Source organism: Nelusetta ayraudi, unplaced genomic scaffold (genome assembly GCF_046127955.1).
Source record: "Nelusetta ayraudi isolate G7.1 ecotype Tasmania unplaced genomic scaffold, CSIRO-AGI_Nayr_v1 ptg000005l, whole genome shotgun sequence".
Taxonomy (NCBI): Eukaryota; Metazoa; Chordata; class Actinopteri; order Tetraodontiformes; family Monacanthidae; genus Nelusetta; species Nelusetta ayraudi.
In genome coordinates, this window is record NW_027466055.1 from 2,723,199 (window position 1) to 2,746,001 (window position 22,803).

The window sequence follows — 22,803 nt, forward strand, 5'->3', positions numbered from 1 at the left end:
AACACGCTGGATGTGTGCAAATGTACCTACAGCCTTTAACCAGGAGAGATGAGGGTGGGCAAGGAGTCTATCGGCAGGAGGGGAGGAGACCTTAACAATTCACCACCAGTTGCAGTGGCTTGTGGTTCCCATACCCGACTGTGATCCTACTGTTTTGCACTCTCGCAATCGCAAGGTGTAAGAATTTAATGTAAATGAATATGTTGGTATGCGAACGTGACTTAAATCTGCACGTGTTTGGAAAAAACAAGGTTTCATGGGGCTGTTTGGAGTCTCCAATTCAACTGCTTGGGGGTCTTACAGTGCTCAGATACCAAGAGGTGCTGAATCCGAAGAAAGAGAAAGGAAGCAAACAGCTTTTTACTGTATTGCAATCAGCAAGACAGCCTTAGTATCCACTTCAGTGCTGTCGACCATCCCCAGTGACCCATTTACACCAGTGAAACATCCAGAGCCAAAGTCAGTAGAATTTATTTAGCGTCAGGGGAAAATACATAGGCTGTCATTTATTTATTTATTTATTTATTTATTCATTCATTCATTAATTTATTTATTTTAACTGCTATATTGGGGTTTAGCTTGTAATTCACTAGTTAATACTCTTATAATACTCAATAATTAAAGGGTCGCTACTAAACATGAACTGTCATAGATGTTTCACACCTGGACACATGAGTGTTGCTGTCTCCCCATTTGCATTGCTATTCCTGAATTTATTCATTGATTTATTTGACAAAGGGGCAGTGTGAGAAGCAGCACTTTTAAGTTATCTTTAATAAAACTTCACGCTGTTGATTAGAAAGCGCGCTGAAAGTGACTTCATGGAGTTTGCGTTTTAGCAAATCCTTGGAGTTCATATCACTTTAATTGGCACCGCAGCACACTGAAGATCCTCCTTCCGCGTTCCTTATTCTACGAGTGTGAGACCTGGTTTTATCTTCCTCGTTATGTAAAATTTTAATAGTTTCAGAGGCAACTTGGTCTGCCGCTTTTTATAAGGTTAGAAAAGTCAGCTGAATTCATGGTCATTTTGAAAAGACTTCATTAGTCATTATAATTAAATGTCTGTTGTCATTCATAAAAATACAAAATGCTTTCTGGACTCCACTTTAATGCTGTTTAATCAAAAAATGCGTTGATGACCAGAAATCTAGCAGATTGCGATCAAAGTATCTGCATCATTTGTCATCCAAGCAAGACTTCTGTGTTTCTGTGGTCTTGAGTCACTCATTCAGAATCCTAAAATCTAAATGAATACTTCTAAAAAAAATACTTAAAGCCCATTTTACATAATTACTGTGAGACTTTTTTCTGTTTTCTGTTCTGCTACTGAATCAAGAGTTGAACATGAAGTAAACCACCAAAACACACTTGTGTGCACAGTGAACAAATGATCCAGAGTGTGATAACTACGAGACTCAGTTAATTATTATATACTTATGCTCTGATTTTCACGTCTTTCTCTGTTGCACCTCCATGGATTTTTTTTTCTTTTTCTTTTTCTTTTTAAAGTTTGTGGGGTTTTTTTTAACAACAGATTTCACATTTTTCTGCTTTCCCCAAGGTAGTTCTATGCTCCTGACATCACTCGCTTTCACCTTTGGCAGAGAACATATTGTGTGAACCTGTGATCCACAGTGCCGCAAACCCCCCCCCCCCACCCCCACTCCACCCTTCTCTCTCTCTCTCTCTCTCTCTCTCTCTCTCTCTCTCTCTCTCTCTCTCTCTCTCCCCCCCCCCCCCCCCTCTTGCTTTCTTGAGAGAGAGTGACTTTGGGGTGTGATCTTTTACATTTAATTGTTGGTGTCCTTGATGTCAAGAATATATGGTTCCCTGTTACACAGGGCGCTCAAAGTCAAGAGAGTAATGAGAGAAACACCAGCAATGTGACTGACAACCTGCCTTGTGCCACATGATTTATTTATTTATTTTTTCTGCCTTCCTATAAACAATCTTCAGGGCGACAAAGGTGACGTTCTTCATGTCACATCCAGGTTGAGGGTTGAAGGTGGGGACACTACTGTGTACCAGTTTACTTGTCTTATTATCATATTATGAGGCCATAGCTTGCTGTAAAGGGGACGTCTCCTTTTGGTGGCATTCTCGTCAGATAATTGGCAGATCTAACAGCCGCTACCTGCACCACCACTGTGACTGGATTGACTGGAGTGGTTTTGGCAACTCCAGTTTGTTGTTTTACTTGCAAAATGTTAAATGTTTCTTTTCACAAAACCACTGAATTGTGTTTCCCTTCAATCTAAGAATTGCACCAAACAATGGTAAATTAGATTAGGTGAACTGAATCTGACCGTGGACAATCTGACTCTCAATGTTTCCTCGCATGTGTCAAAGGTCCAATATGTCAGTCTAATCCTTACCAGTAGTGTTTTGTGTTTTTGTTTCGAAATAGGTTTGCAAGTTGAATACTTTCTCTCAACCCGTAAAAGCCAAAGAAGATGTAACCATATGCTTCAAAGCTTTGGCATTCATGTTTAACCTATTGCTGGGGAATAAGGCCTTTATTTGAGATGTTTCCAGTAAGCTGCTAACATTGCTAATAAATGAAGTCATGCCACTTTGATACAACCCCTCCCCATTGCAGTTCATAACCCTTTGTCCTGCTTCTCGTCTTGATATTTCTTAGCCTACAAAATCTGAACACAATTCTGCTGAGCCCTCTTATATTGTCATTTGATTTTTAGCTCCATCACCCATTTAAATCAATTCAATATAAATCTGGGGCATTTAGAGTAGGTGAATGCCAAATGGAGGTTTCTAAGGTGGTTTGACAGCACACATAATTCTGCCGGGGGTTTCAAAACCATTAGTCTGTGGCTGGTTGGGGTATTTGGGGAAATAAGACTGAATGAGTAATGTCATTGAGTCATTCCTGTTTTTAAATTTTAACGAGTGTTTTTAATCTTAAGGCTGATTAATGTGGAAAAGACTGTTGAATTCCATATCTGTTATTTATTTAAATGCATACGTTCATCACCAAACACAAATTGAAATGGGATGTGCCACATTTGCTATTGACAGTCCCTCAGGATAGCAGCTCGTGTGCAGCTCAAACAGAAGGGAGCAATTTGTATTTTGCGCTTGACTTTTCTTCCTGTCTCTCTTTCTCATCTCTGCCCATCTACCTGTGTCTACGCTAGGCCCCAGTACTTTAAGATCATTGAGGAGTGCGTATCCCAAATTGTGCTCCACCGAAATGGTACCGACCCAGACTTCAGTTACCGCAAGCGTTTGGACGTGGACTTCAGCCACCTTTTGGGCAAGTCGAGCACTTTGTTCCGGTAGCAGCGTTTGCCAGGATTACAAACTAAATAATCAATTGTTTTAAGAAAGTGAATATTTATTTATTTAATTTATTTATTGTTTCTTTTGCCTGCAGAGGTCTGTGTGGACAAGGCTCGACTTGATGAGTATGAGCAAAGAGCTTCTGAACTGGCACAGAAGGCAAGTTTGAATAATTAATATTCAGATTCCTCTGCATATTCTCTTGTGTTCTAAACAAACTGCACAACCTCCTCAGGCATGCTAGTTACATTATATTTTCAGTCAACTGCATGAACCGTATAAGGATATAACCACTGCCAACTAAAGATTACATATATTTTCCTAGTATTTGTGTAATCCAAGTTTTAATGTCTATGGATGTTATTTCCAACTTTCTGCTCCATGAATTTGATTTTACGCAATAAATTCCACTAGTTTGTGCTCAAAATGTTTATCTTTGTTTCCCTTCTCAGTTCGATGAAGAATTTCTCAATAGGCAGGAGGCACAAAGCCAGTCTGTTAAGTATGAAGAAAAAATAGTGGAGCTCCAAGCAGAGCTGCAGGCCTTCAGGTCACAGGTAACAGCCTTTATATTATTTATTTGTCTTGTCATGTTCATTGTTGTGTTTGTAATAGTGACATGCTTTGTCCTCAATAACAATAGTATCACCTTACTGTATACAACACTGTGAAAGGTAATAGGACAAACATTCCTACAATAACTGTAAAATCTGTAAAATGAAAAAAATATATTTTACAATGGTGAGTTTTTGTGCGTTCCAAAAATTCATGGTATCTCCACATATGATCACAAGCTGTCATGAGCTGAAAACAGAACATTCCTCAAGTTTCAAGGTTGAAACAAAAACAATTGTGTACTATTTAAATCTCTTGAAGTTCGTTAAAAAAAAAATCTTGGTAACACTTTATATAATAATAAGTACACACTATGAAGCATTAGTTAAGCATTAATAAATACTGAATGCATCAATTGTAAATCCCGTTTCTGACATGGATACTCGCTAGTCTGTAGTTTATTAACACAGTTATAAATGTTTTATTCTTCATTAATAGGCTCATCCGTAGCATGCTTAGTGAATGTGTCAGTAGATGTTTGATAAAAATCACAAATTTATTTTCAGTAGATTTTATAATTGTGTTTATAAACTACATATTAAGTATCCATGTCAGAAGCATGATTTATATACAAATGATGCATTCAGTATTTATTAATGCTTAACTAATGCTTGATAGTGTATTCTTATTATAAAGTGTTACCAAAATCTTAACTCTACTCCTTCAGTATGGAATGGGACACACTAATACTTCAGATTCTGACAACAGCAAGATTTCACATCAGTCTATTTTTTTTCTACTTCAATTGTAGTTTACAAAGATTCTTAAGGTGTTTCCTTTTCCATCCTCCTTGAAGATTAAGCTTTCTGATGTGTGACTTCAAGGTTTTTTTTTCTTTTTTAATCTGTATTATTAAAAGTACTTTTTTTATTTCAGCAGGCTGGCCATTGTCTGGTTAGGGACTGTTTTTTTCTTTTTCTTTTTTCCTTTGCCGGAGCCTTTGGTTTGGGCCTGGCGTCAAGGCTGCTCCACTGGCCAGCTGACACCAAGTCTAATGAGAATACTGGCCAGTCCTACACATTGGCCATTCTTCCGATTTTTATCCCCTAAGAGGAAATTTATCTAAAAGCAATTTATTCTGACAAACCCCTTCAACTTCACCACTGGGCCACTGCACCCCCACAACTCTTGAGAGAATTTCTTCTACGCCCCATGTGCAGCAAGATAACTACACGGCCAGGAAAGGGGGAGGCAAACTTCCTTTCTATTTTCAAGATAATTTTTCAATTTAAGACAGCAAACACAGAAGGAATACTCAAATGCTGCCTCTGTTGAAGTGATGCGGGCCTTCTGGCCATGGTGGGGACGCAGAGGCATGCCTTCTTGCTGCTGTGGTCTCTGTTTGCTCGCATCAGCAGAAACATGCGCCCACATGTTTTAATTCAGCAAAGGTGTTCCTTCCTCCCCAGTCAGTAGCGGAGCCTAAGGACTCGGGGCTGACCTTTACTGTGCTTCTTTCATCTAAAACAGCTGCATGGATCAATAAGCCATTTACGCTATATGATACAGTTTATGAAGGTTTGTCGCGCCGGTTATAACTTTGGATTTTTAGCACTTGGGGGGGGGGGGGGGGGGGGGAGAGTTACTGCGGGAATGTTTTGGACAGAATTTAGATGGTTTCTTTTATGAGCCTCAAATGGATGGTTGGCAGAGCGTGTATGTTTGTTGTACTTTTTGTATTATTGGAAGGAGGAATATGGTGTGGCACTTATTTCCATGGGGATGCTATTGTTGGGCTCCCTCCTTTTTTTTCTGTTCTTTTTTTCTTTAATTTGGTTCATTTACCGAACATCACTTTTGGTTTTACGCTCAAATTTAAAATCTGAATTGTTTAACCTGAAGAAACCTGCAAAGCAAGATGGATATCACTGTTACGCAACAACATTGAACAACAATGCTGTAAAAAGTTAATATTTTACAAGTAGATATGACTAATTAAAACATATTAATGGAACAGAGATGACAAGTGTAACATAATGTCATGTTATCGCCTCAGCGCTGCCTCTGTAATTAATATCTAATGGCACTGTAATTAACTTGCCATTGCTTGTCAAGCTGGGACAAGCTTTAATTAATTTGTTGTTATAGCCAAAATCTACGTCTTGTATTTGTGGACCACAGAGCCATAAAACTGTGCATTTTTGGCAACTGTATCAGAAAAGTATTATCTAAAACCTCCTTAGCAGTTTAACACCAACATAACATTTGTATTTTTGATGCAACAAATCCCTGGCTCCTCAGCCATGACACTTTACTGTAAAATCAATGCAAGTGTTATTTTTGTTTTTCTGTATACATATTTATTGTATACATATATATATTTTTTTGACACTTACCTCCATAATACTTCCTTTACAGTTTGGCTCAGTCCCTGTTGTTTCGTCCACTCCCCAAGTCCACACTGGGCCTCCACCTGCGCCTTCAACACCTGGGATGCCACCTCCCCCGCCTCCCCCGCCGCCGCCACCTCCTTTACCCGGCTGCCCCGCCCCACCTCCCCCACCTGGAGTGCCTCCCCCTTTTGGTGCCCCTCCTCCTCCCCCTCCAGGGTTTATGGGTGCTTTTGGCTCCCCCACCCCCACCGCGCTGCCTTATGGTCTCAGGCACAAGAAGGAGTTCAAGCCTGAGCTCACCATGAAGCGCCTCAACTGGTCCAAGGTGAGACGGTGCCAGGAGACTCTGTTGTCGCTCCTGTTTCAAATGTATAAAACCGTTTTCGAGAGGAGGGGAACTGGCTTGAAAAAAAAAAATGTTGATGGCACTCTGATTTTTGTTGATGGTTGTGATTTTATTGTGGTATTATGTTTTGAATTTGGGTGACAACAAGAGGGACACAGAAGTTATTCTCTTGAGCGTCTGTTCAAGCCCATTGCATCATTTGGCACATTTCCTTATTGCATTATGAGTTTACATTTCGGAGCGAAGAGGGTGGAAGTGAAGTCACCAACCCGAGGATCCGCCGTCTACTGATCTTTATTTTTTTTTGTCATTCATACGTTGATTTTTGTTGGTGAATGGGCCTGGATCTGGATCAGAAGCTATCACAGGTGTTTGAGAAGAAGTTGCTCAAAGGAAAGTTTTTAAACTCAAATTGAGGCAGAGTGTTTATCACAGAACTTTTTCTCTGCCCTTCAGTATTTTGTCCCTGAGTTTCATTGGCAGCACCGCAACTGTACGGATGTTTTTCTTAGAATTTGACAACAGCTGTCCACATCTGTGCCAAATGGAGTGAGCAGAAAGTAACAAAAACACCAGATCATCAGATTATGTTGTCGCAGCTGTCGTAGCCTCCACAGATGTTGTTCTGAGTGCAGCAGTGCAAGTGGACGCTACATGTGATTTTAGTTTGTGGTTCGATTAATAATTTAATTGCACATAAACATCAGTACAGGTGTTTGGCAAGCTTAACCATATGCTCGGAAGCTGAAGTGAACCTCTTATTTGGTGCAGCTGTGTGAGACGTTTACATATGTTGTTTGTTTTGTTTTTTTTACACAAAGTGCTTCTAGAACTTCTACATCACCAAAGTTTGAAACTTCTAATTAATATTCCTTACTGTTTTTACAAAGTATGAACAGCAGCCACACTTCACTGCAAACTTGTTTTTATAAGTACAGTGAGAAGTGGCTGTTATTAATCATCTTTTGTCACATAAGCTTTGATTAGGAAATGAATTTTCTTGAGAAGAACATGCCACGGTTTTGCATTTGTCTATAATTAATGCAACTTTATTTAAGGGGTAAATTAATTCATGAAAAATAATTTTAATTAATCATAAAGCAATACTAAAAAATACATACAAATGTGTATAAAAAAAAAAAAGTCGAAAAGAATTTGTGTTGCAAAATTGGTCAAAGAAATTGTCATGCACCTTTAGGTGCAAATTCTTGTCCTTTATTTTGAGCCCACTGCCCCCGACTATTATTATTTCACTTATTTAGTGTAATGATTGCGATCAAGCATCATGACTGCCATCTGTGAGCAGCCAACCATCTTGACACTGTCACCCTGCCATCTGGCCATTACTTCCTCTATTAACATAGGTGACTCCACATCCATCTTGATTACATCAGATTACAGACATGCGGAATCGTGTCAGGTCGTGGTGCTGAACTGTAAACTTGTTTTCAGATTCGTCCCCAAGAAATGTCCGAGGGCTGTTTCTGGGTGCTGGCTGACGAGGACCAATATGCAAAACCAGGTCTGCTGAGCAGAGTTGCGCTCACATTTTCTTCCCAGCGAACTGGTAGGTTTCTCTTTACATGCTCATGTACAGTTAGAATAGCCCTATGTCCTCGTAGTATTATTTCATTATGAGCTCTGACAGAAGTCAGAAGCAGTTTGGCCAGTACTGTCTTATCTTATGTAGTTGTGGCTCTTTGGTTTTAGTATGAAATGTAATGGGATGTGGAGAAAACTGACAGTTGTTGTGATGCCAAAAATAAGAATTAAATTTTGCTTAAATTTAGCTTTATATGTGCCAAATGATGCATTTGACTTGTTGACCTGCTGTGGACCACAACTCTTCAGACAAGTTTTCCCACCCAGAACAAGCGCTTGAAAGTTTGGATAAAATGGAGCTGATTGGAGCCAAGAAACAAAACAAACAAACAAACAAACAAACAAACAAACAAAAAAGAACAAAAAAGGATATGCTAGCAACAGTTCAGTACACTTTTGCTGGTTTTTTTGGTTTTGCAGTAGAATTTTCTCGAGGTAGCCTCTGTGCATTGTCTCTGTCTCTCTCTTTGTTGGACCCTCAAAAGAGCACGTGGACACTTAACCTCATCCCTAAGCCAGCCAGGGACTTTCTGTTTACTTCAAGGAGCTATATACATTACAGGCCAGCTGGACTCTGACACAAGACACACCCTAGACCAGGGGTGAAAAGTTTTCACTTTCCTCTTAGTCATTTCTGTTGTGCAAATAAACAAGAGCAAACCTCACTTCATGTTCGCCGCCTCCCCCGACTTGACTTTGCGCCCCCCACCCACTTTGAGAAACACTGCCCTATTCAATTAGTTTGCCTTTCTACAGCTCATCCTTCTTATTCTTTTTGGCTGTGTCCACTTGGACAGCTCTCACAGGAGGAATGTGCATCACAACTACCTGTCATGTCACAGGTATTGACTGCTTCCTTTGCCTGTCTGGCTTGCAATTACAGCGTAGGGAAAGACTCGGCTATTTAAGTTTGGTGTGAAGCTCACTTGGAGACGTTCTTGTGTCGTACACACGACTTGCTGAGAGGCTGCCTGGCTTGGCACGCTGAAGCTCAAGGAGATAACGAGGCACCAAACGCTTGTCATTCTTGTTTACTTTTTGCTTAGTAAAATTCACAAATTAGTTTGTGAATAAAATAGCTCATTCATTAATATCTTAATCTTTCTGCGCTTAATGTCTAACAACGGCCGTTTCATAATGGCTCAGGCGATCTCATCTATGATAAGCAGGCCTCGCAAGAGTGTAATACTCACGTACAAGTTAGTTGGATAATTAAAGTTGGAGCAGAATTAGTGAGACGTGTTTTTAATCTATTCCTCTCCTGTTGGTCCTTGGGTCCCCCCCCTGATGGTTTATTCACATGTCCTGTTCCCTCACATCCCCCCTCGTGTCTTGTCACTGTTGAGGTAGCTAACGCCAATTTGAATTATTCATTCAGATGTTATCTCCTTGTCACAATGCTACGCTGCTTCTTCTCAAGACACGCAATAACACAGCGCTTCCCTGCTGTCAGGTTGCTTGATAATGCATCTTTGCCAACAGGTAGATTACAGGGGCGCAGGTGTTCTCTGGGGAGGGTAGAGCAGGCATGTCTATTAGTGCTTGCTGAACACAAGGCATGAGAAACCAACAAACACACGTGCAATATTGTACTTCTAATCAAGAGGCACATAAGTTACACACCGTGTCTGCAAAATTCTTGCTGCTCATGCTTTGTCACGACTCACAGACGATGAATTTTAAAGGTTTGCTGAAAGAATTAAAATATTTCTCGAAATTGTGCCTCTTTAGTAGATCAAGTTAGTAAGTCTTCGTCATGGCTAACCTTATAGTCACCTGATGTGCTCAGTTATGTAGTTATCTATGTGTCAAAAATGGTAAGGTAGGTAACAAAAAATTTGAAGTCAGAGTAGCTAAGTTTTAGTGTCAAGACTTCCTGAAATCTTTTTCTTTTCTTTCCTCTCTCCATCCCCTGCATATCACCCACCTGCTGAAAGCGGGCCCCCTTCTGAGCCATGCAAAGCTTCCATCTTCCCCTTTTAACAAGATTTTCCTAATTTGAAGTCTTTCTTTAAATTCTTTCACATCTCCTCCTTGTTGTGCTCCCTCCTGTCTCAGCGGAGGTTGTAAGAAGCAGAAAGATTGATGGACTGAGCTGCTGGACGCAGTCGCGCCTGCCGCTGTGTGTCAGGGAACCTGAACGCATACATGCAATGTGGGCTTGTCTTTTTTATTAACACCGCCATGCGGCACCGTGTTTCATCTCACTTAAGAGCAGCAGCATCTGGATGGGCATTAAACATTTAGCAGACACGGTATGAAGACGTTTTCACTTGGTTTTTCCTATCAAATATTAATTTATATCCCCCAGAACCTACTTATTGTTTCTCTGATGTTTGTTCTGCTCGCTGTTGCTCAAAAGATTAAAATAAAATAGATAAATAAATCAAAAAATCCATCCTTTACAGGAACGTGCCTTCGTGAGATGGCGACTTGTTACAGTCTGCTTATCGACCGCCCGGTGGGCAGAAGTTGATCTTGTGTGAATAGACAATGGAGATTGTTGACAATGTGAAGTGCTGAGAGAAAGCTGGCGTTAAGTATTAAGCAGGAGATCTTCTCGCGACTGGAGGAATTAGAGACATTATTTGGATATGCATAATATTCTCAGTGGCTGCGCAGTTCATGGCTTGTCGGTTTATCTGCTGTATATTCAGGGTCAGGGCCAAATTAGTGCGCCCCGAGCAATTTGCATTAAATTGGCGTTTTCACTTTTGAGCAAGCAGGTTGGAATGAACAAAATTAAATAAGAGTAGGCTGCATAATATGACATGATTGCTGTGCTGTCCTCTGGAGTGTCAGTTTATTAGCTAAATTTATACAAAAGCCCTCTGCTCACCAATGAAAAGCTACTCAGTCGGGGCCAACAGTCATTTTGTAACAATGCTTTAAGTTTGTTTCTCTCAACTAATGTAACCCACCTAGATTAGCCCGAAGCACCTAGGAAATGATTTGAATAATAAATGGGTGGAAAACAAACAGCTTTTTCTGGACGGCTCTTTGCTAAACAGGCCGTTTTTCTCCTGAGCATTTTATTGAAATTCACCTGTGACGCTCTCTCTTCAGGGAGAGCGATACATCCTGTCACAGTAACTTTAATGGTGGCAAGCACATTTCAGTGTGCATTTCTTAAAGCAAGTTGGGTCAAGTTTCATTTTGTGTGGCTGCACCTCTCTAATTAGCCAATGGCAGCAGGAGCGTATCTCTTTGGCCTTAGTGGAATAAAACCTTGATTGCAGCCAACAAAATGGCTCTCCAGCAAACGTGGCCACTGTGGAAAAAGCTCTACTGCCATAGTCAACTGCTGTTCGGAGCTGATTTACAATTCATTTTATTCTTCTCCCGACCACATTTAAACCTTTTTGAGGAATAAGCGACTGAGTTAAACTTACTCTGAATTATTATGCTTACGAAAAGCTGCTGAAAGCAACATTATCCTTGCTTCTTTTTTTTTTATTTTTTTTTTTTGAACATTCCTACTTATATATTGCAGTGTTAACACAACATTAAAAACTGGTCTCTTGTGCAGTGATAATGAATAATTCATCAAAGCTCAGTGGAGCAGTTCCATTTGACAACTTTTGTTTTTTTTTGCAGTGGAGGTTCAAGTTGGGCAATTTGTTCACATAACATCTCCTGCGTACCCAGTGACCAACCAATTCAGTCAAACGCATATGCAAAATGAATAGAAATAACAATGCTTATCTTCTGGTTTTCTCAGCAGCCACCAATTTTTAAACTTAAAAACAAAACAAATAAACCAATAAACTTTAGGTCACATTGTTTGAGGTGAAACATGCTAACGTCTGTTTAATTCTGTGCTGCTGAGTAAAGGCAAAGGGGGACAGTACATTATTACCAATTAGGGAAAAAAAAGAGGGGAAAAACACATTTTCTATTACAACCCGTAAGTATGAAATGCATTCACAACCTACTGCTTTAGGCAGTAACATAACTGAATGCTCTATTATTATATTAAGAGGAATCAAATGCAAAGGGTTGCATATTAAAAACACCAAACAGTATAATGCAGCAATAGAATATAATAGCTTAAATGCTAAAATTTTACTCCCCATGTGAAGCATTCTTGAATTTGTCCAGTGTTAAATGTATTTCAATAAACTCCTTGCAGCATGTGTTCGCTCGCGACACAACTAAAGAATACTATTGATCACACAGTAAATGTACTTCCCCACTGCCCTTCAATATTGTCATTTGTCGTAAACCCAACCAGTCAAGTAGGGCTCATTAAAAGGGCTCACTGCCGCTGGATGTTTGCGATCTCACAACTTGAAGACTAATATAAAAATTCATTAATAACCCTCGAGCATTTCTGCACCTCAGAATATTTCAGCAAAGCCATGTTGTGTGTTCTGACTTACTATTGATTTGGATACCAGCTGACACCTCTGCCTGTTTGATATTAAGCCTCGTTACACATGGCCATGGGAATGGTCTTATTAGTGTGGAGGTAAATAACTCAATGCGCCGTGGCTCCAATTACTCTGCGCATAAACCGTATTAAGAGGTTTTTATCTTTTGCCAAAATGCCACATGCCGCTGGTTTAACAGGCTTAGAACAAAACATGAGTGATGTATCAGGGGCATGGCGCAAATAAGAGAATGGAAAAAAAACAACATGGTGCAGATATGCCCCACCCACCACCTACTGTCACTCTCTTTCTCTCTCTGTCTCTCACTCACTCACTCACTCACTCACTCACACACACACACACACACACACACACACACACACACACACACACACAAACACACAAACTTTTCCAAAAAAAAATAAAATTAAATGCTTCAGCCGTGCAACAAGTTCGTCATAAGTGTGATTTGATCAGCCTATAAGGAATGCAGAATTTCAGAAACTTGCTCTGGCCCCAGTCCCAGTCTGTTTCTGATGTCTTTATGGGTGTGTCACTGGCTATGAATGTCAAAGCCAGGCCAACAAACGCTGAAAGAAGACAAGAAAATCACAATATCTTTCCGCAAACTGAGCGTATTGAGATATCCCACACTCTGCAATTATATTAACCACTGCTGACTATTTGATTATGCTTTCATAACAGTGATACCTCTGTAGATGTGATTGCAACTTTTCATTTGATGCAATGCTTTTTGATTACTGTGCACTGACCTGCTGTTTCCTTGCATGCTTCAGAAATCACTAACTATGCTTTCTTATTGTTGTCGTGTTTGTTCTCTTTCTCTCGCCTCCTTGCTTGCAACTTGTCTTGGCTGCCTGATCTTCCTTTTGCATTGTGCTGGAGCAGAAACCAAAGGTTAGTCTTGTCTTTGTCATGTGCCTTTTTCTCTACAAATCCGTGTGAGATTTTTCTTCCCCACTCTGACCGAGAGTCTTGCAGCCACAGCGAGTCGTGACGTACCAAATAATTACTACAATTATTTTTTAGAAGAACAGCCCGGCCTCTTGCTATTAGCACTTAGATAATCACATATATAAATGATGATAACCCAACATTTTCTTCTGAATATAGAATTGAATTCAAATAAATAGTCAGCTGGAGGTTTCTTTCCATAAAAAAAAAAAAAAAAATAGCTGTTGCTCTGAACTTTTACATTCAAAGGGCATTGCAGAGAGTAAATGTCAGTTCATTGAAGCGCAGTTCGACACAACCACAGTTCATCTTGTGCACTTGGAGAGAATAGCAACCAGCCAAGATGCACACCCTTTACGAACTGATGACAATAATGGTTTTCATGTATTTGCATTTCCTTGGTCTCTTTGTGATAACCTCCAGTTGCTCCACCATTTGAACCACCAAAAACATTCATCTCGCTAGGATCAACTGTAAAGTGCACAGTATCGATGCGTTCGTTTCCACGCAGAACTTCAAGCCTTCCTCGAGCGCCTTTTTGTTGGCACCCAGTGTGTAACTGAGATCAGATTTTTAACTTTTAATTGGAAAGTCAAAACTCTGGAACACTTTTTTTTCGCCCTCCCTGGAAATCTTTTTGTGCTGGTACCTTGCCGTTCCAGTGACTCTACGTGTAAAAATATCAGCAATATCATAAGGATAGAGTTTGCTGGCTTTGCTTGCTGTTTGAATTTGCCAGTATAAGTTACTAAGACAGAGGGCGCAGAAATGCCGATTTTGTATAACCACAGCAACTTCATTCACAATGAGTTAGTGTGACATTTTGGTGCTTTCAATGGTTAGGTCTGGTGTTGATTGAATTTGCACAAGAATAGCATCCAAACACAAACTGCTACTCTACGTTCAGTTCATACGCTAAGAAACAGAAATTTGATCTCCTGAAATTTTTATCATGCCTGCGCTGCCTGAATCCGACCATGTTAAAAGGGCATTTATTAAAATGTTGGAAAAAAAACATCTAAAAACTTTTGATACTTCTAAAGTTTCATATTTTTGGGAAACTATGATTAGTATTAGTAATTATTTATATTTAAGCAATGTGTTGAGTTTTTGTAATAATTTTCATATTCCATGAAAAAGCGCAAGTGGTAGAAGGAAGCACTTATTTCCACCCATCTCTTTTGTAACAGAAAACGGATAAAAACAAACAAACAAACATTCTAAGTGGATGCCTAGAGAGAATTCTGACAGCTCTCAGAACTTTCATTGCTTTCTGGTTCAAAGGTGTCAATTTAGATAAAACACGAACAAGGCCTCCTTGTGGGTGTTTACGAGAAAACTCCATTTAAAGAAAATCACAGAATACTGAAACACAAAGGCTGGTGAGAATTGTAGGATATCTTGAAGCCATCTTCCCTCTTACCTTGGAGCTTATGTGATATCAAGTAAGTGTCTAGATACTGCCATTCTTTAGTTGAAAATAGAAAAGCGAGAGGCGCGTTAAACTTTGTTTAAATGACCCAAAATTTTTGAGAATTTCTAGTTTTGAAATCATTAACACGCCTTGTTGGCCTTGTCCCAGATTAAAACATTTTTGATCAAACGACTGCTGGGCTGTAAGTGGTATCAGTATTTCCATTTTTAGCAAAATACAGTTGTCTTTTATTTCTTCTGTTTTGAAAACCTAAAAAAAAAATGAGCAGTGATTGTTGAATTTTTTGCCACAGTAATTGGTATTTGAACGTAAGTACCATGATAGTTTGGAGTTGTCATTTCGGAGTGTTTTTTTTTTTAAGAGCATTGCGATGACATTATTCTACACTATAGACCTAATTCAGTGCTGTTTGCATGTTGAGGGTGCTAAACCAAGATGGGATGCACGCAGTAACTACCTGCATTTCCAACGTGCCGAATAGACACAAAAACTGTGTGACGGCATTTGCTAAATCGTACTGCGCTTGCTAAATAATCTAATTGCATCTTCTCCTCCTCCAACATTTTGCAGGCCATTACAGAAACACCCACATCTGCAGCTCTATTTTGGCAACCATGCTTGTGCTTGTTTTTTTGTCCACGTGCGACAGACACAGTCCTCTGTGCGCCTGCTGAGTACAACAGCTATAGCATTGGTTTGCGATTGCTCTGGTATAGAAGTGTTACCTGAAAGGCAAGCTAGTAAATTTTCATAGATGCGTCATTTGCCTGTGAATTAAATTTGCCTATCTGAACAAAACTGGCTCCAGGCCATTTTTGTGAGCATATAATGTGATTTCTGTCATCAAAGTAAACATAGGCGTTGCTAAACGTTTCTGATGACTCTGTACACTACACTCTCTTAATACATTCTGTTGTGGCATTACTGGATGAGTCTTTATTGACATCTGAAATGAACCCGCCACTTTCTCATAAGAGGATGGGGGAAGGGATGGGCTTCACCGCCACGCGGCTGGGAAATTGATAAACAGCAAGTAGAGAGCTGCCCTTTTGCCAGAGCTTCTTTTCAGCTAATAAATAACATCCAATTAGACGGAACGTTCAAAAAAAATCACAAAATCAGCTTGCCATTTCTCTCCAGGATGCAGGAATCCTGTAATGACCCTCTTCGACACCCCAGTCATAACACTGAGCAAGGAGAGACACAGGGAATGGATGAAGGTTGGATGATTTAGGTGTGAAAATAAGAATTGTTAAGGTTATCCATTTTAGTTAGTTTTTTTCCAGAGAGCGAGACAGTACCCAGGGTGTGCTTCGGTCATAAAAACTGAATTTTTTTTGCGGGGTGGGTGGGTGGGTGGGGGTTGTACACACATCTAAGTCATGTACATCCCCCCAATAAAATCTATGTTGAGGACTGTGGATACAAAATAAAAAAAGGCTTTCTTACGAGTTGAAATAATTGTATATCTATCGATCTATCTATTGATCTGTCTGTCTGTCTGTCTGTCTGTGTGTCTGTCTGTGTCTGTCAATTTGCAAATATGTGTATGTGTGCGTGTGTATAATTTTATCCATCAATCCTTGTGTATTAAGTGATTTTATTCTAATTGTGTTTGTTTAACTGTCCAATGGGTCTCAAGACAATGCACATTATACACCCATGTGAAGCAATTTCACAGACATCCCAGATGCACAAGGCCGCACATAAACAATGTCTTTTATAAAATGCTGTGCAGGGATCTTCACAGGCAAGGAACTAATACTGATGAAACAGAAGTAGCCGAGTAGGTTGGTGTGCTCACTTAAGTGGAATTAAAAGGATCGAGGACAGAAGGAGTCTGGGATAAAAGATTGGTGGTCTGGGTTTTTTTTTTTTTTTTTTTTTAAAGAAACAAAAGCCTCTGAGCAGCCACAATTTAAGTATCACATACGCACTTAACTCTGAGTTGTCACCGGCTCGCACTTGAAGATGCCTAATTACCCCTGCAAAGCGTCTGCAATGAAACGGCTCCCAGTTCCCCCTCCCCCCTTTAAAAGGTGAAGTGAAGTTGTGCTCACTCAGGGCGGAAGATGGAATTAGCAGCTTAAGTGACTTCAGAGGCTCCAAGTATAGATTGTTTTTCGAGCACTGCGAAGAGCACGGCGGGGCGTCCATCGACACGCTGCGACGTGGGTAGCAATATAGCTATACATCCACACATCAAAGAGTCTGCGCGCTTCCTGTGTCCTCTGTCTCGCATGCAATGCCTTGCACTTGCGCCCTCCCCGCTTTTTCCTCTCACACTTACTTGTCTTGGATTTTTCTGTGACATTTTGCAGAACGCCGTCAGTTCCATAATGGCTTTTTTACGTGGCTGGCTGTGGATGAGTTGTGCCAGCGTGAGATAATTTATTGAATGTACAGCCATTAAAGGCTGTTTTGATTCTCGTCATTTTGAAGAGAAAGCCAGGATGATTGTTCACACAGTTGGTGTGTATACCTTGCACACACACACCCCCTTTCCATTGTCCAGGCAATAATTTTTACATCGTCACTCAAAATGCAATTACGTTTCTGTAAATATGGAAAAAGGGCTGCTACACGTGCACTTCTTTCATGTCAAGCAATCAGCAGGCACTTAGACCTAAACCTGGAGATGTCCTGAATTGTTGAAAATATCATGTGCACCACTTACCGTCTTCCACTAGCTCCAGCCCTGTTCCGTTCTCCATTTGGTTAATCTTTTTATGCTTGGCTGCTTTCGCCTTTCAGTTGTTTTCCCAGTGTTCTGTTTTCTTTCTTTTTTCCTCCCCCTCTAACGTGATTTTTCAAGCATCAGCACCTCAATGTATTCCCAATTTGTACTTTTATGTTATCATATCACCAGAGTAATGGGCTGCCTCATTAAAAACATATTTGCTTTTGCAGTTTTATTTTTCTGCTGTGATTTCCCTCCCCCACCACTTGGAGGTTTGCACGTTGCGCCTTGTCTGAGTGCACCAGAGAATGAGGTGGGTGGAGGTATTGAAAGAACTGGGTGCAGTTTGGTTTACAGCTTAGATGGAGCAAAAATTGATTCAATGGAAGTATGTGAAGTGATTTCAGACATTAAAATGTTTTGGTGTCTGTTGGATGACGCCTCAGAGTGGCCTCAACATGCAACACCTGCCAGAAAATCCTGGTTTCAGTCTCCCCTTGTGAAACGCCATATGCAGGTCTCAGGTTGGCCTTTAGAGGGCACTACTCCACTGAGAATAGAGCTGCGCATAGATCAATTCCCACAGGCCAGTACACGCTCATTAATAGAAGCGACTAATCAATTACAAATTTTTAGATGTAGTTTTTCATTTAATATACATTTGTACATTTACTTTTTACCTTTTTGCAGTGTTGTGTTCTCTCTTAGGGGTTTTGTTGCTTTCCTCGCCAAAAGCCGTTCGCGTCCAGTGTTTCAAACTGTGGCGGCGGCTGGGAAGTGGGAATGATTTAAGTACAGCAGGAGTAGGGGCGGAGAGGAGAGAAAAGACTAATGATGTCCGTTAATTTGGCGCTATCAAAAGTCTCTGACTAATTACAGCCCTGGGTCAGCCAGTCTGGATCACAGGGAGAGGTGGCCCAGCACAGCCTGCTTTGATTAGCACATATTAATCTGCTACATCTCCCCGTTGCACGTTGAGCCCAGCCCGTGCGCTCCCAGCTCCACCCGAGCAGGAAGTGCAGGGTTTTTCTGTGTGCAAACACACCAGGCAAGCTGTCGCCTCAGTTTTGGACGTGACGATCTGATCTGATCCGGTGTGCGTGCGTGTGTGTGTGTTTACTGACGAGGCATAGAGTGGAGTGATGGGTGGATGCAGGTGTAGACAGACGCCACCGGACGCTGCGAGCGCCTCTTGTGCTCTCCACCAGGCCGACTGAGGTTCAGCATCGGATCAAAACCTTACAGCAGGTCAGCAGTCAAGCAGCGCGGCCGACTCTTCTGCCTCCCATCTGCTGACTGCTCAGCTGACGGATTTGTCCAAATGGGGAATTTCCTCCCTCGCAGCTGACAGCCCCGACTCCGTGCATCAGACGTCTCCTTGTGGATTTTTTTTTTTTGCCAGAGGCAGGTGTCTGCGTGTTTGCCACACGCTCGCAGTGTGTGCACATTGCACTCGGCACGTATTATTATTTTCATCTTTACCAGCAGGAACCACCCTAATCATGGCAATTTTAACTCAATTCAAACTTCACCTGTGCGACTGGCCAAGCTGTTGGTAAATACTAACAGAGGTAATTATCCTTTGGAGCTGGCGCTTGAGTATTTTGTTCCCCTGCCCCCCCTCACAAGCAGATGATTGATCGTTGATGATGGCCATAAATAACATAGTCAACCAAGAGTGTACTGTCTTCATAAGAAGACAGTTGAGCGGACATGAGAAGAAAACGGTGAGCCGGATGTGCACACGCAGTACGCGTGCAGCAGTCGGTTTCTCAGTAACCTCGCAGTACGCATGTATGTTACATGTTTTTATTTATTGCAAAGTGGTGCAGAAACTAGACTCAGATTCATGAAATGTGCATCATCCTCTTCTTCATGTGGTCTCCTCAGGAAATAGTGTTTAGCTTGACATAGTTCTTTTTTTTTTTTTTTTTTTTTTTTTTTTAATCTTATTTTTTCCCACCTCAGATGCCTGCCTGAAACAACCCTTTGGGTTTTTTTTTCTGTGCTTGGCTTGGGACCAGCAGAAGGAGGGCATGGGTTGGCTGAAAGCAGTTGGCAAAACTAACTGTTTTGTTAATGCTATATCCGGCCTCACCTCCACTGTAGACATTTAGCCTGTAACTCTGCAGAGAGAAACTTCTCTGAGCTAGAAACTGTTTTGAAAAAATAAAAAAGACACAAAGAAAAAATACCAAAATGTTTCTGTTTGCCGGCCTGAAGTGGAATTAAAGAGAATCAGCATCAATCGCGGCTGGAAAGAAATCTACTTCAGCCACCAGTGTTGGTGCAGACGTCTGATCTTTTGTTAATGCTGATGCAAATGTTTTATGTATACATTTTCATAGATCCTCTGTAGCCTAGGCTGTGCTGGATAAACAGCAAGGAGAAGTGTATTGTGACCCAGGCTGTATCATAATCATTTTACTTTTTGTTTTCAACCAATCAGAACCGTTGGAAGAAGCAGCACCCTGAACAGAAAAGTTCCGCCAAACTCTTGAATCACCTACTCCTCAACTGAGGCCATTCAAATGCAGCCTCAGTCTTGTTCATGATAAGACTGCATTCAATGAACAACTTTCTAAACAACCAATTCTATGTTGAGAGCTGAAATTCCCACATCTAAAGTCTCTCTTTTTGTAAGGTGACTCGTTTTTGATGCTCAATTATGCTGCATATTTATTATTATGCATATGCACATTTCTGCAGAAGTCAACAATAATAAGTAAGAACAAGAAAAACAAAATTGTTTCTCCTCTTTTTTTCTTTTATTTGACTGCAAAACACTTATCCACTTTCCATGATATGTAGCCTATACTCCTCTCATTTTCTATTACCACCTCCCGCTCAGGGTCATGGGGGCTGCTGGAGCCTATCCTGGCTGTCCTCAGGTCCTACCGTTTGCATTCGCACTCACACGTACGGCTAATATTCACATGTTCACAATTCAACTGGCATGCATTTCATTGTACTGTGGGAGGAAGCCGGTGTACCTGGAGAGAACCACAATCAATTTTGGGTTTGGTAAATGAGAAATTGTGCGCTCAGTCAACTATTTGTATCTTCTTCTCTTAGTGCGCTTGCTGAGCAGATCAGCCACGTAAAAGCGCAATGACGTCTGAGTACCTTTTGGCCTGTGCAAACCTTAAAGCAAAACTGTAACTCAGGGGCTGTGTGTGTCAAGCAGAGAAGTGTGTGATTTGCAGTTCACAGAGTGTCTCTTCCCTCGGTAAAATCCAGGGCAGTTGCATAATGTTGTTTTCTTTGATGGGAAATCCATACTTATAAGATGACGGACTAATGCCACAGAGCAGGAAGTTTTGGTGTGCGTGTGCGCGCGCATGTGCATATATGTATGTGCGTGTGCGTTGGGGTGAATTTGAGGCGTTGCCTGTCTCTTAGGCCTGCCTGTCATGTAGTGCATCAGTCAGGCTCTTTCACAACAGTTTTATTTCATCCACTGTTCCCCTTAGCGATTTGATGGCACAATTCACTGACACCGCCTTATGGTACGTGCCAACGCTCGGGAAGCACGTGTGTCTGTTATGTTACACAGTGTCACATTTTTGTCAAGCGCCCTTAAACTGGCAGCGGTGGGATCAAAATCAGTCAGCTGAAATATTACGGGGGAGAGAGGGGGGTGGGGGGGGGGTGGCTCTTTTACACTTCAAGTGCCGAGTCCTGACCAGAGTGTAGAACCAAACACTCCATTCTTCTATGTATAGAATGTTACACTCTACGATTAATGTTCAGTGGCTTTTGTGATATTAATGTCAACATTACCTTGAACATTTTTAGTCTTGAAAACCATGTTGACCCTGACTCCATGCCAACGGAATACATTCACCCTGTATTATGTCTCTGGCTGTGCCAACACTCCGAAATTGACACAAGCTGCCTTTTCATTGCTCCTAGAATTACACAAAACCTAAATATTGCAATAAAAACTTGTCATGGAAACACCTAAACTTAGAAAAACCTCTCAAATATGGCTCAAAGGTTTTGACGCTCTCATGAGACGTTTTTCCAGATGTATCGACATAGAGGTATGTAGCAAAAGTGTCGTGGAAACACTTTTTCCTCATTTATGCGTCAGCGGACGTGACGTATGGGGCCACGTGACCAGTTCACTTCAAGTGAAAATGGCGCCTTGTGATTGGACAGAGTAGGAGAGAGGATAATTTTTTACAAGAAATCAAAGAGAAAATTATAACAACCATTCTTGACAGCAAACAAACGTAAACGAACAAACGTAATTCTCGTAAAATGTCTTCCAGCGAGATTTTACGAGAATTACGTCTATGTGCTTCACATCATTCAATGGAAACATCTGCAATTGTCGAAATTGTTGAAATTTTAGAAATATTTATTTTTATTTTTATTTTTTTTTTGCGAAAAACTGTAATGGAAATGCATTTTACCAATTTGACGTTTTTTCTTAATAGGACAGGACAGAATAACCCACAATGCAACTTGGTTTTGAAACTGGTTAAGTGCAAGCAAAACGGCAACAGATTGAAATGCTATTGAAGATAGTGTGCAGACTGACTATTCAGCCAATACGGCTGCCGAATTCACATGACTCCTGTATCGTGCCCGAGGGTGATGTTATGCACTTTCGGCCCTGCTGCTCAATACTCCACTTCTTGCCAGTATGAAAGCTTCATATTTTGTTTTGTCTTTTTCATTTACTTTTTGCTTTTTGTCAAAATGTGTTTTCATTAGACACATTTTCAGTTCTCTGTTCCATTCAGGGCATTGGTGGGGTTAAGAAAAGAAGAACTTTTTTTGGTGCCTCCTATATTTCCCTATAATGTTCATGTTCTGAACGAGTGCTCTGCAGCGCCTGCAGAGCTTTTTATTTTTCAAACACCATGTCTTGTCTTTAAATTAAATCCTTTTGGGAATCCTCGTTACCCCTTTACTGCTGAGAGATCTCCTATATTCACACCGCACATACGCTGTGGCCTCTGATGTAATGCAGACTACCCACTGCTCTGTAATCACAAGTGTACCCTTACTGCCACCACTTCCTGGGTGGATGGTGCAATCTGATAACGACAACAGTTGCTGCTCACCTGATTGATTAACCAGTGACTTCTGACCCCCTGTGGCACATTTTAATTGGCTGATGTATAATG

At 40.8% G+C, this 22,803-nt stretch overlaps 1 protein-coding gene across 1 annotated transcript in view; it reads left to right on the forward strand.

Moving 5' to 3' along the window:
• Nucleotides 1–22,803, forward strand: part of LOC142903534 (protein diaphanous homolog 3-like) — a 103,448-nt gene that overhangs the window by 16,974 nt on the left and 63,671 nt on the right. Inside the window, exons 13-17 of the mRNA XM_076049224.1 lie at nt 3,159–3,277; nt 3,398–3,462; nt 3,756–3,860; nt 6,277–6,576; nt 8,050–8,164. Of these exons, the coding sequence (XP_075905339.1) occupies nt 3,159–3,277; nt 3,398–3,462; nt 3,756–3,860; nt 6,277–6,576; nt 8,050–8,164 (704 nt within the window). The remainder of the gene's footprint in view (nt 1–3,158; nt 3,278–3,397; nt 3,463–3,755; nt 3,861–6,276; nt 6,577–8,049; nt 8,165–22,803) is intronic.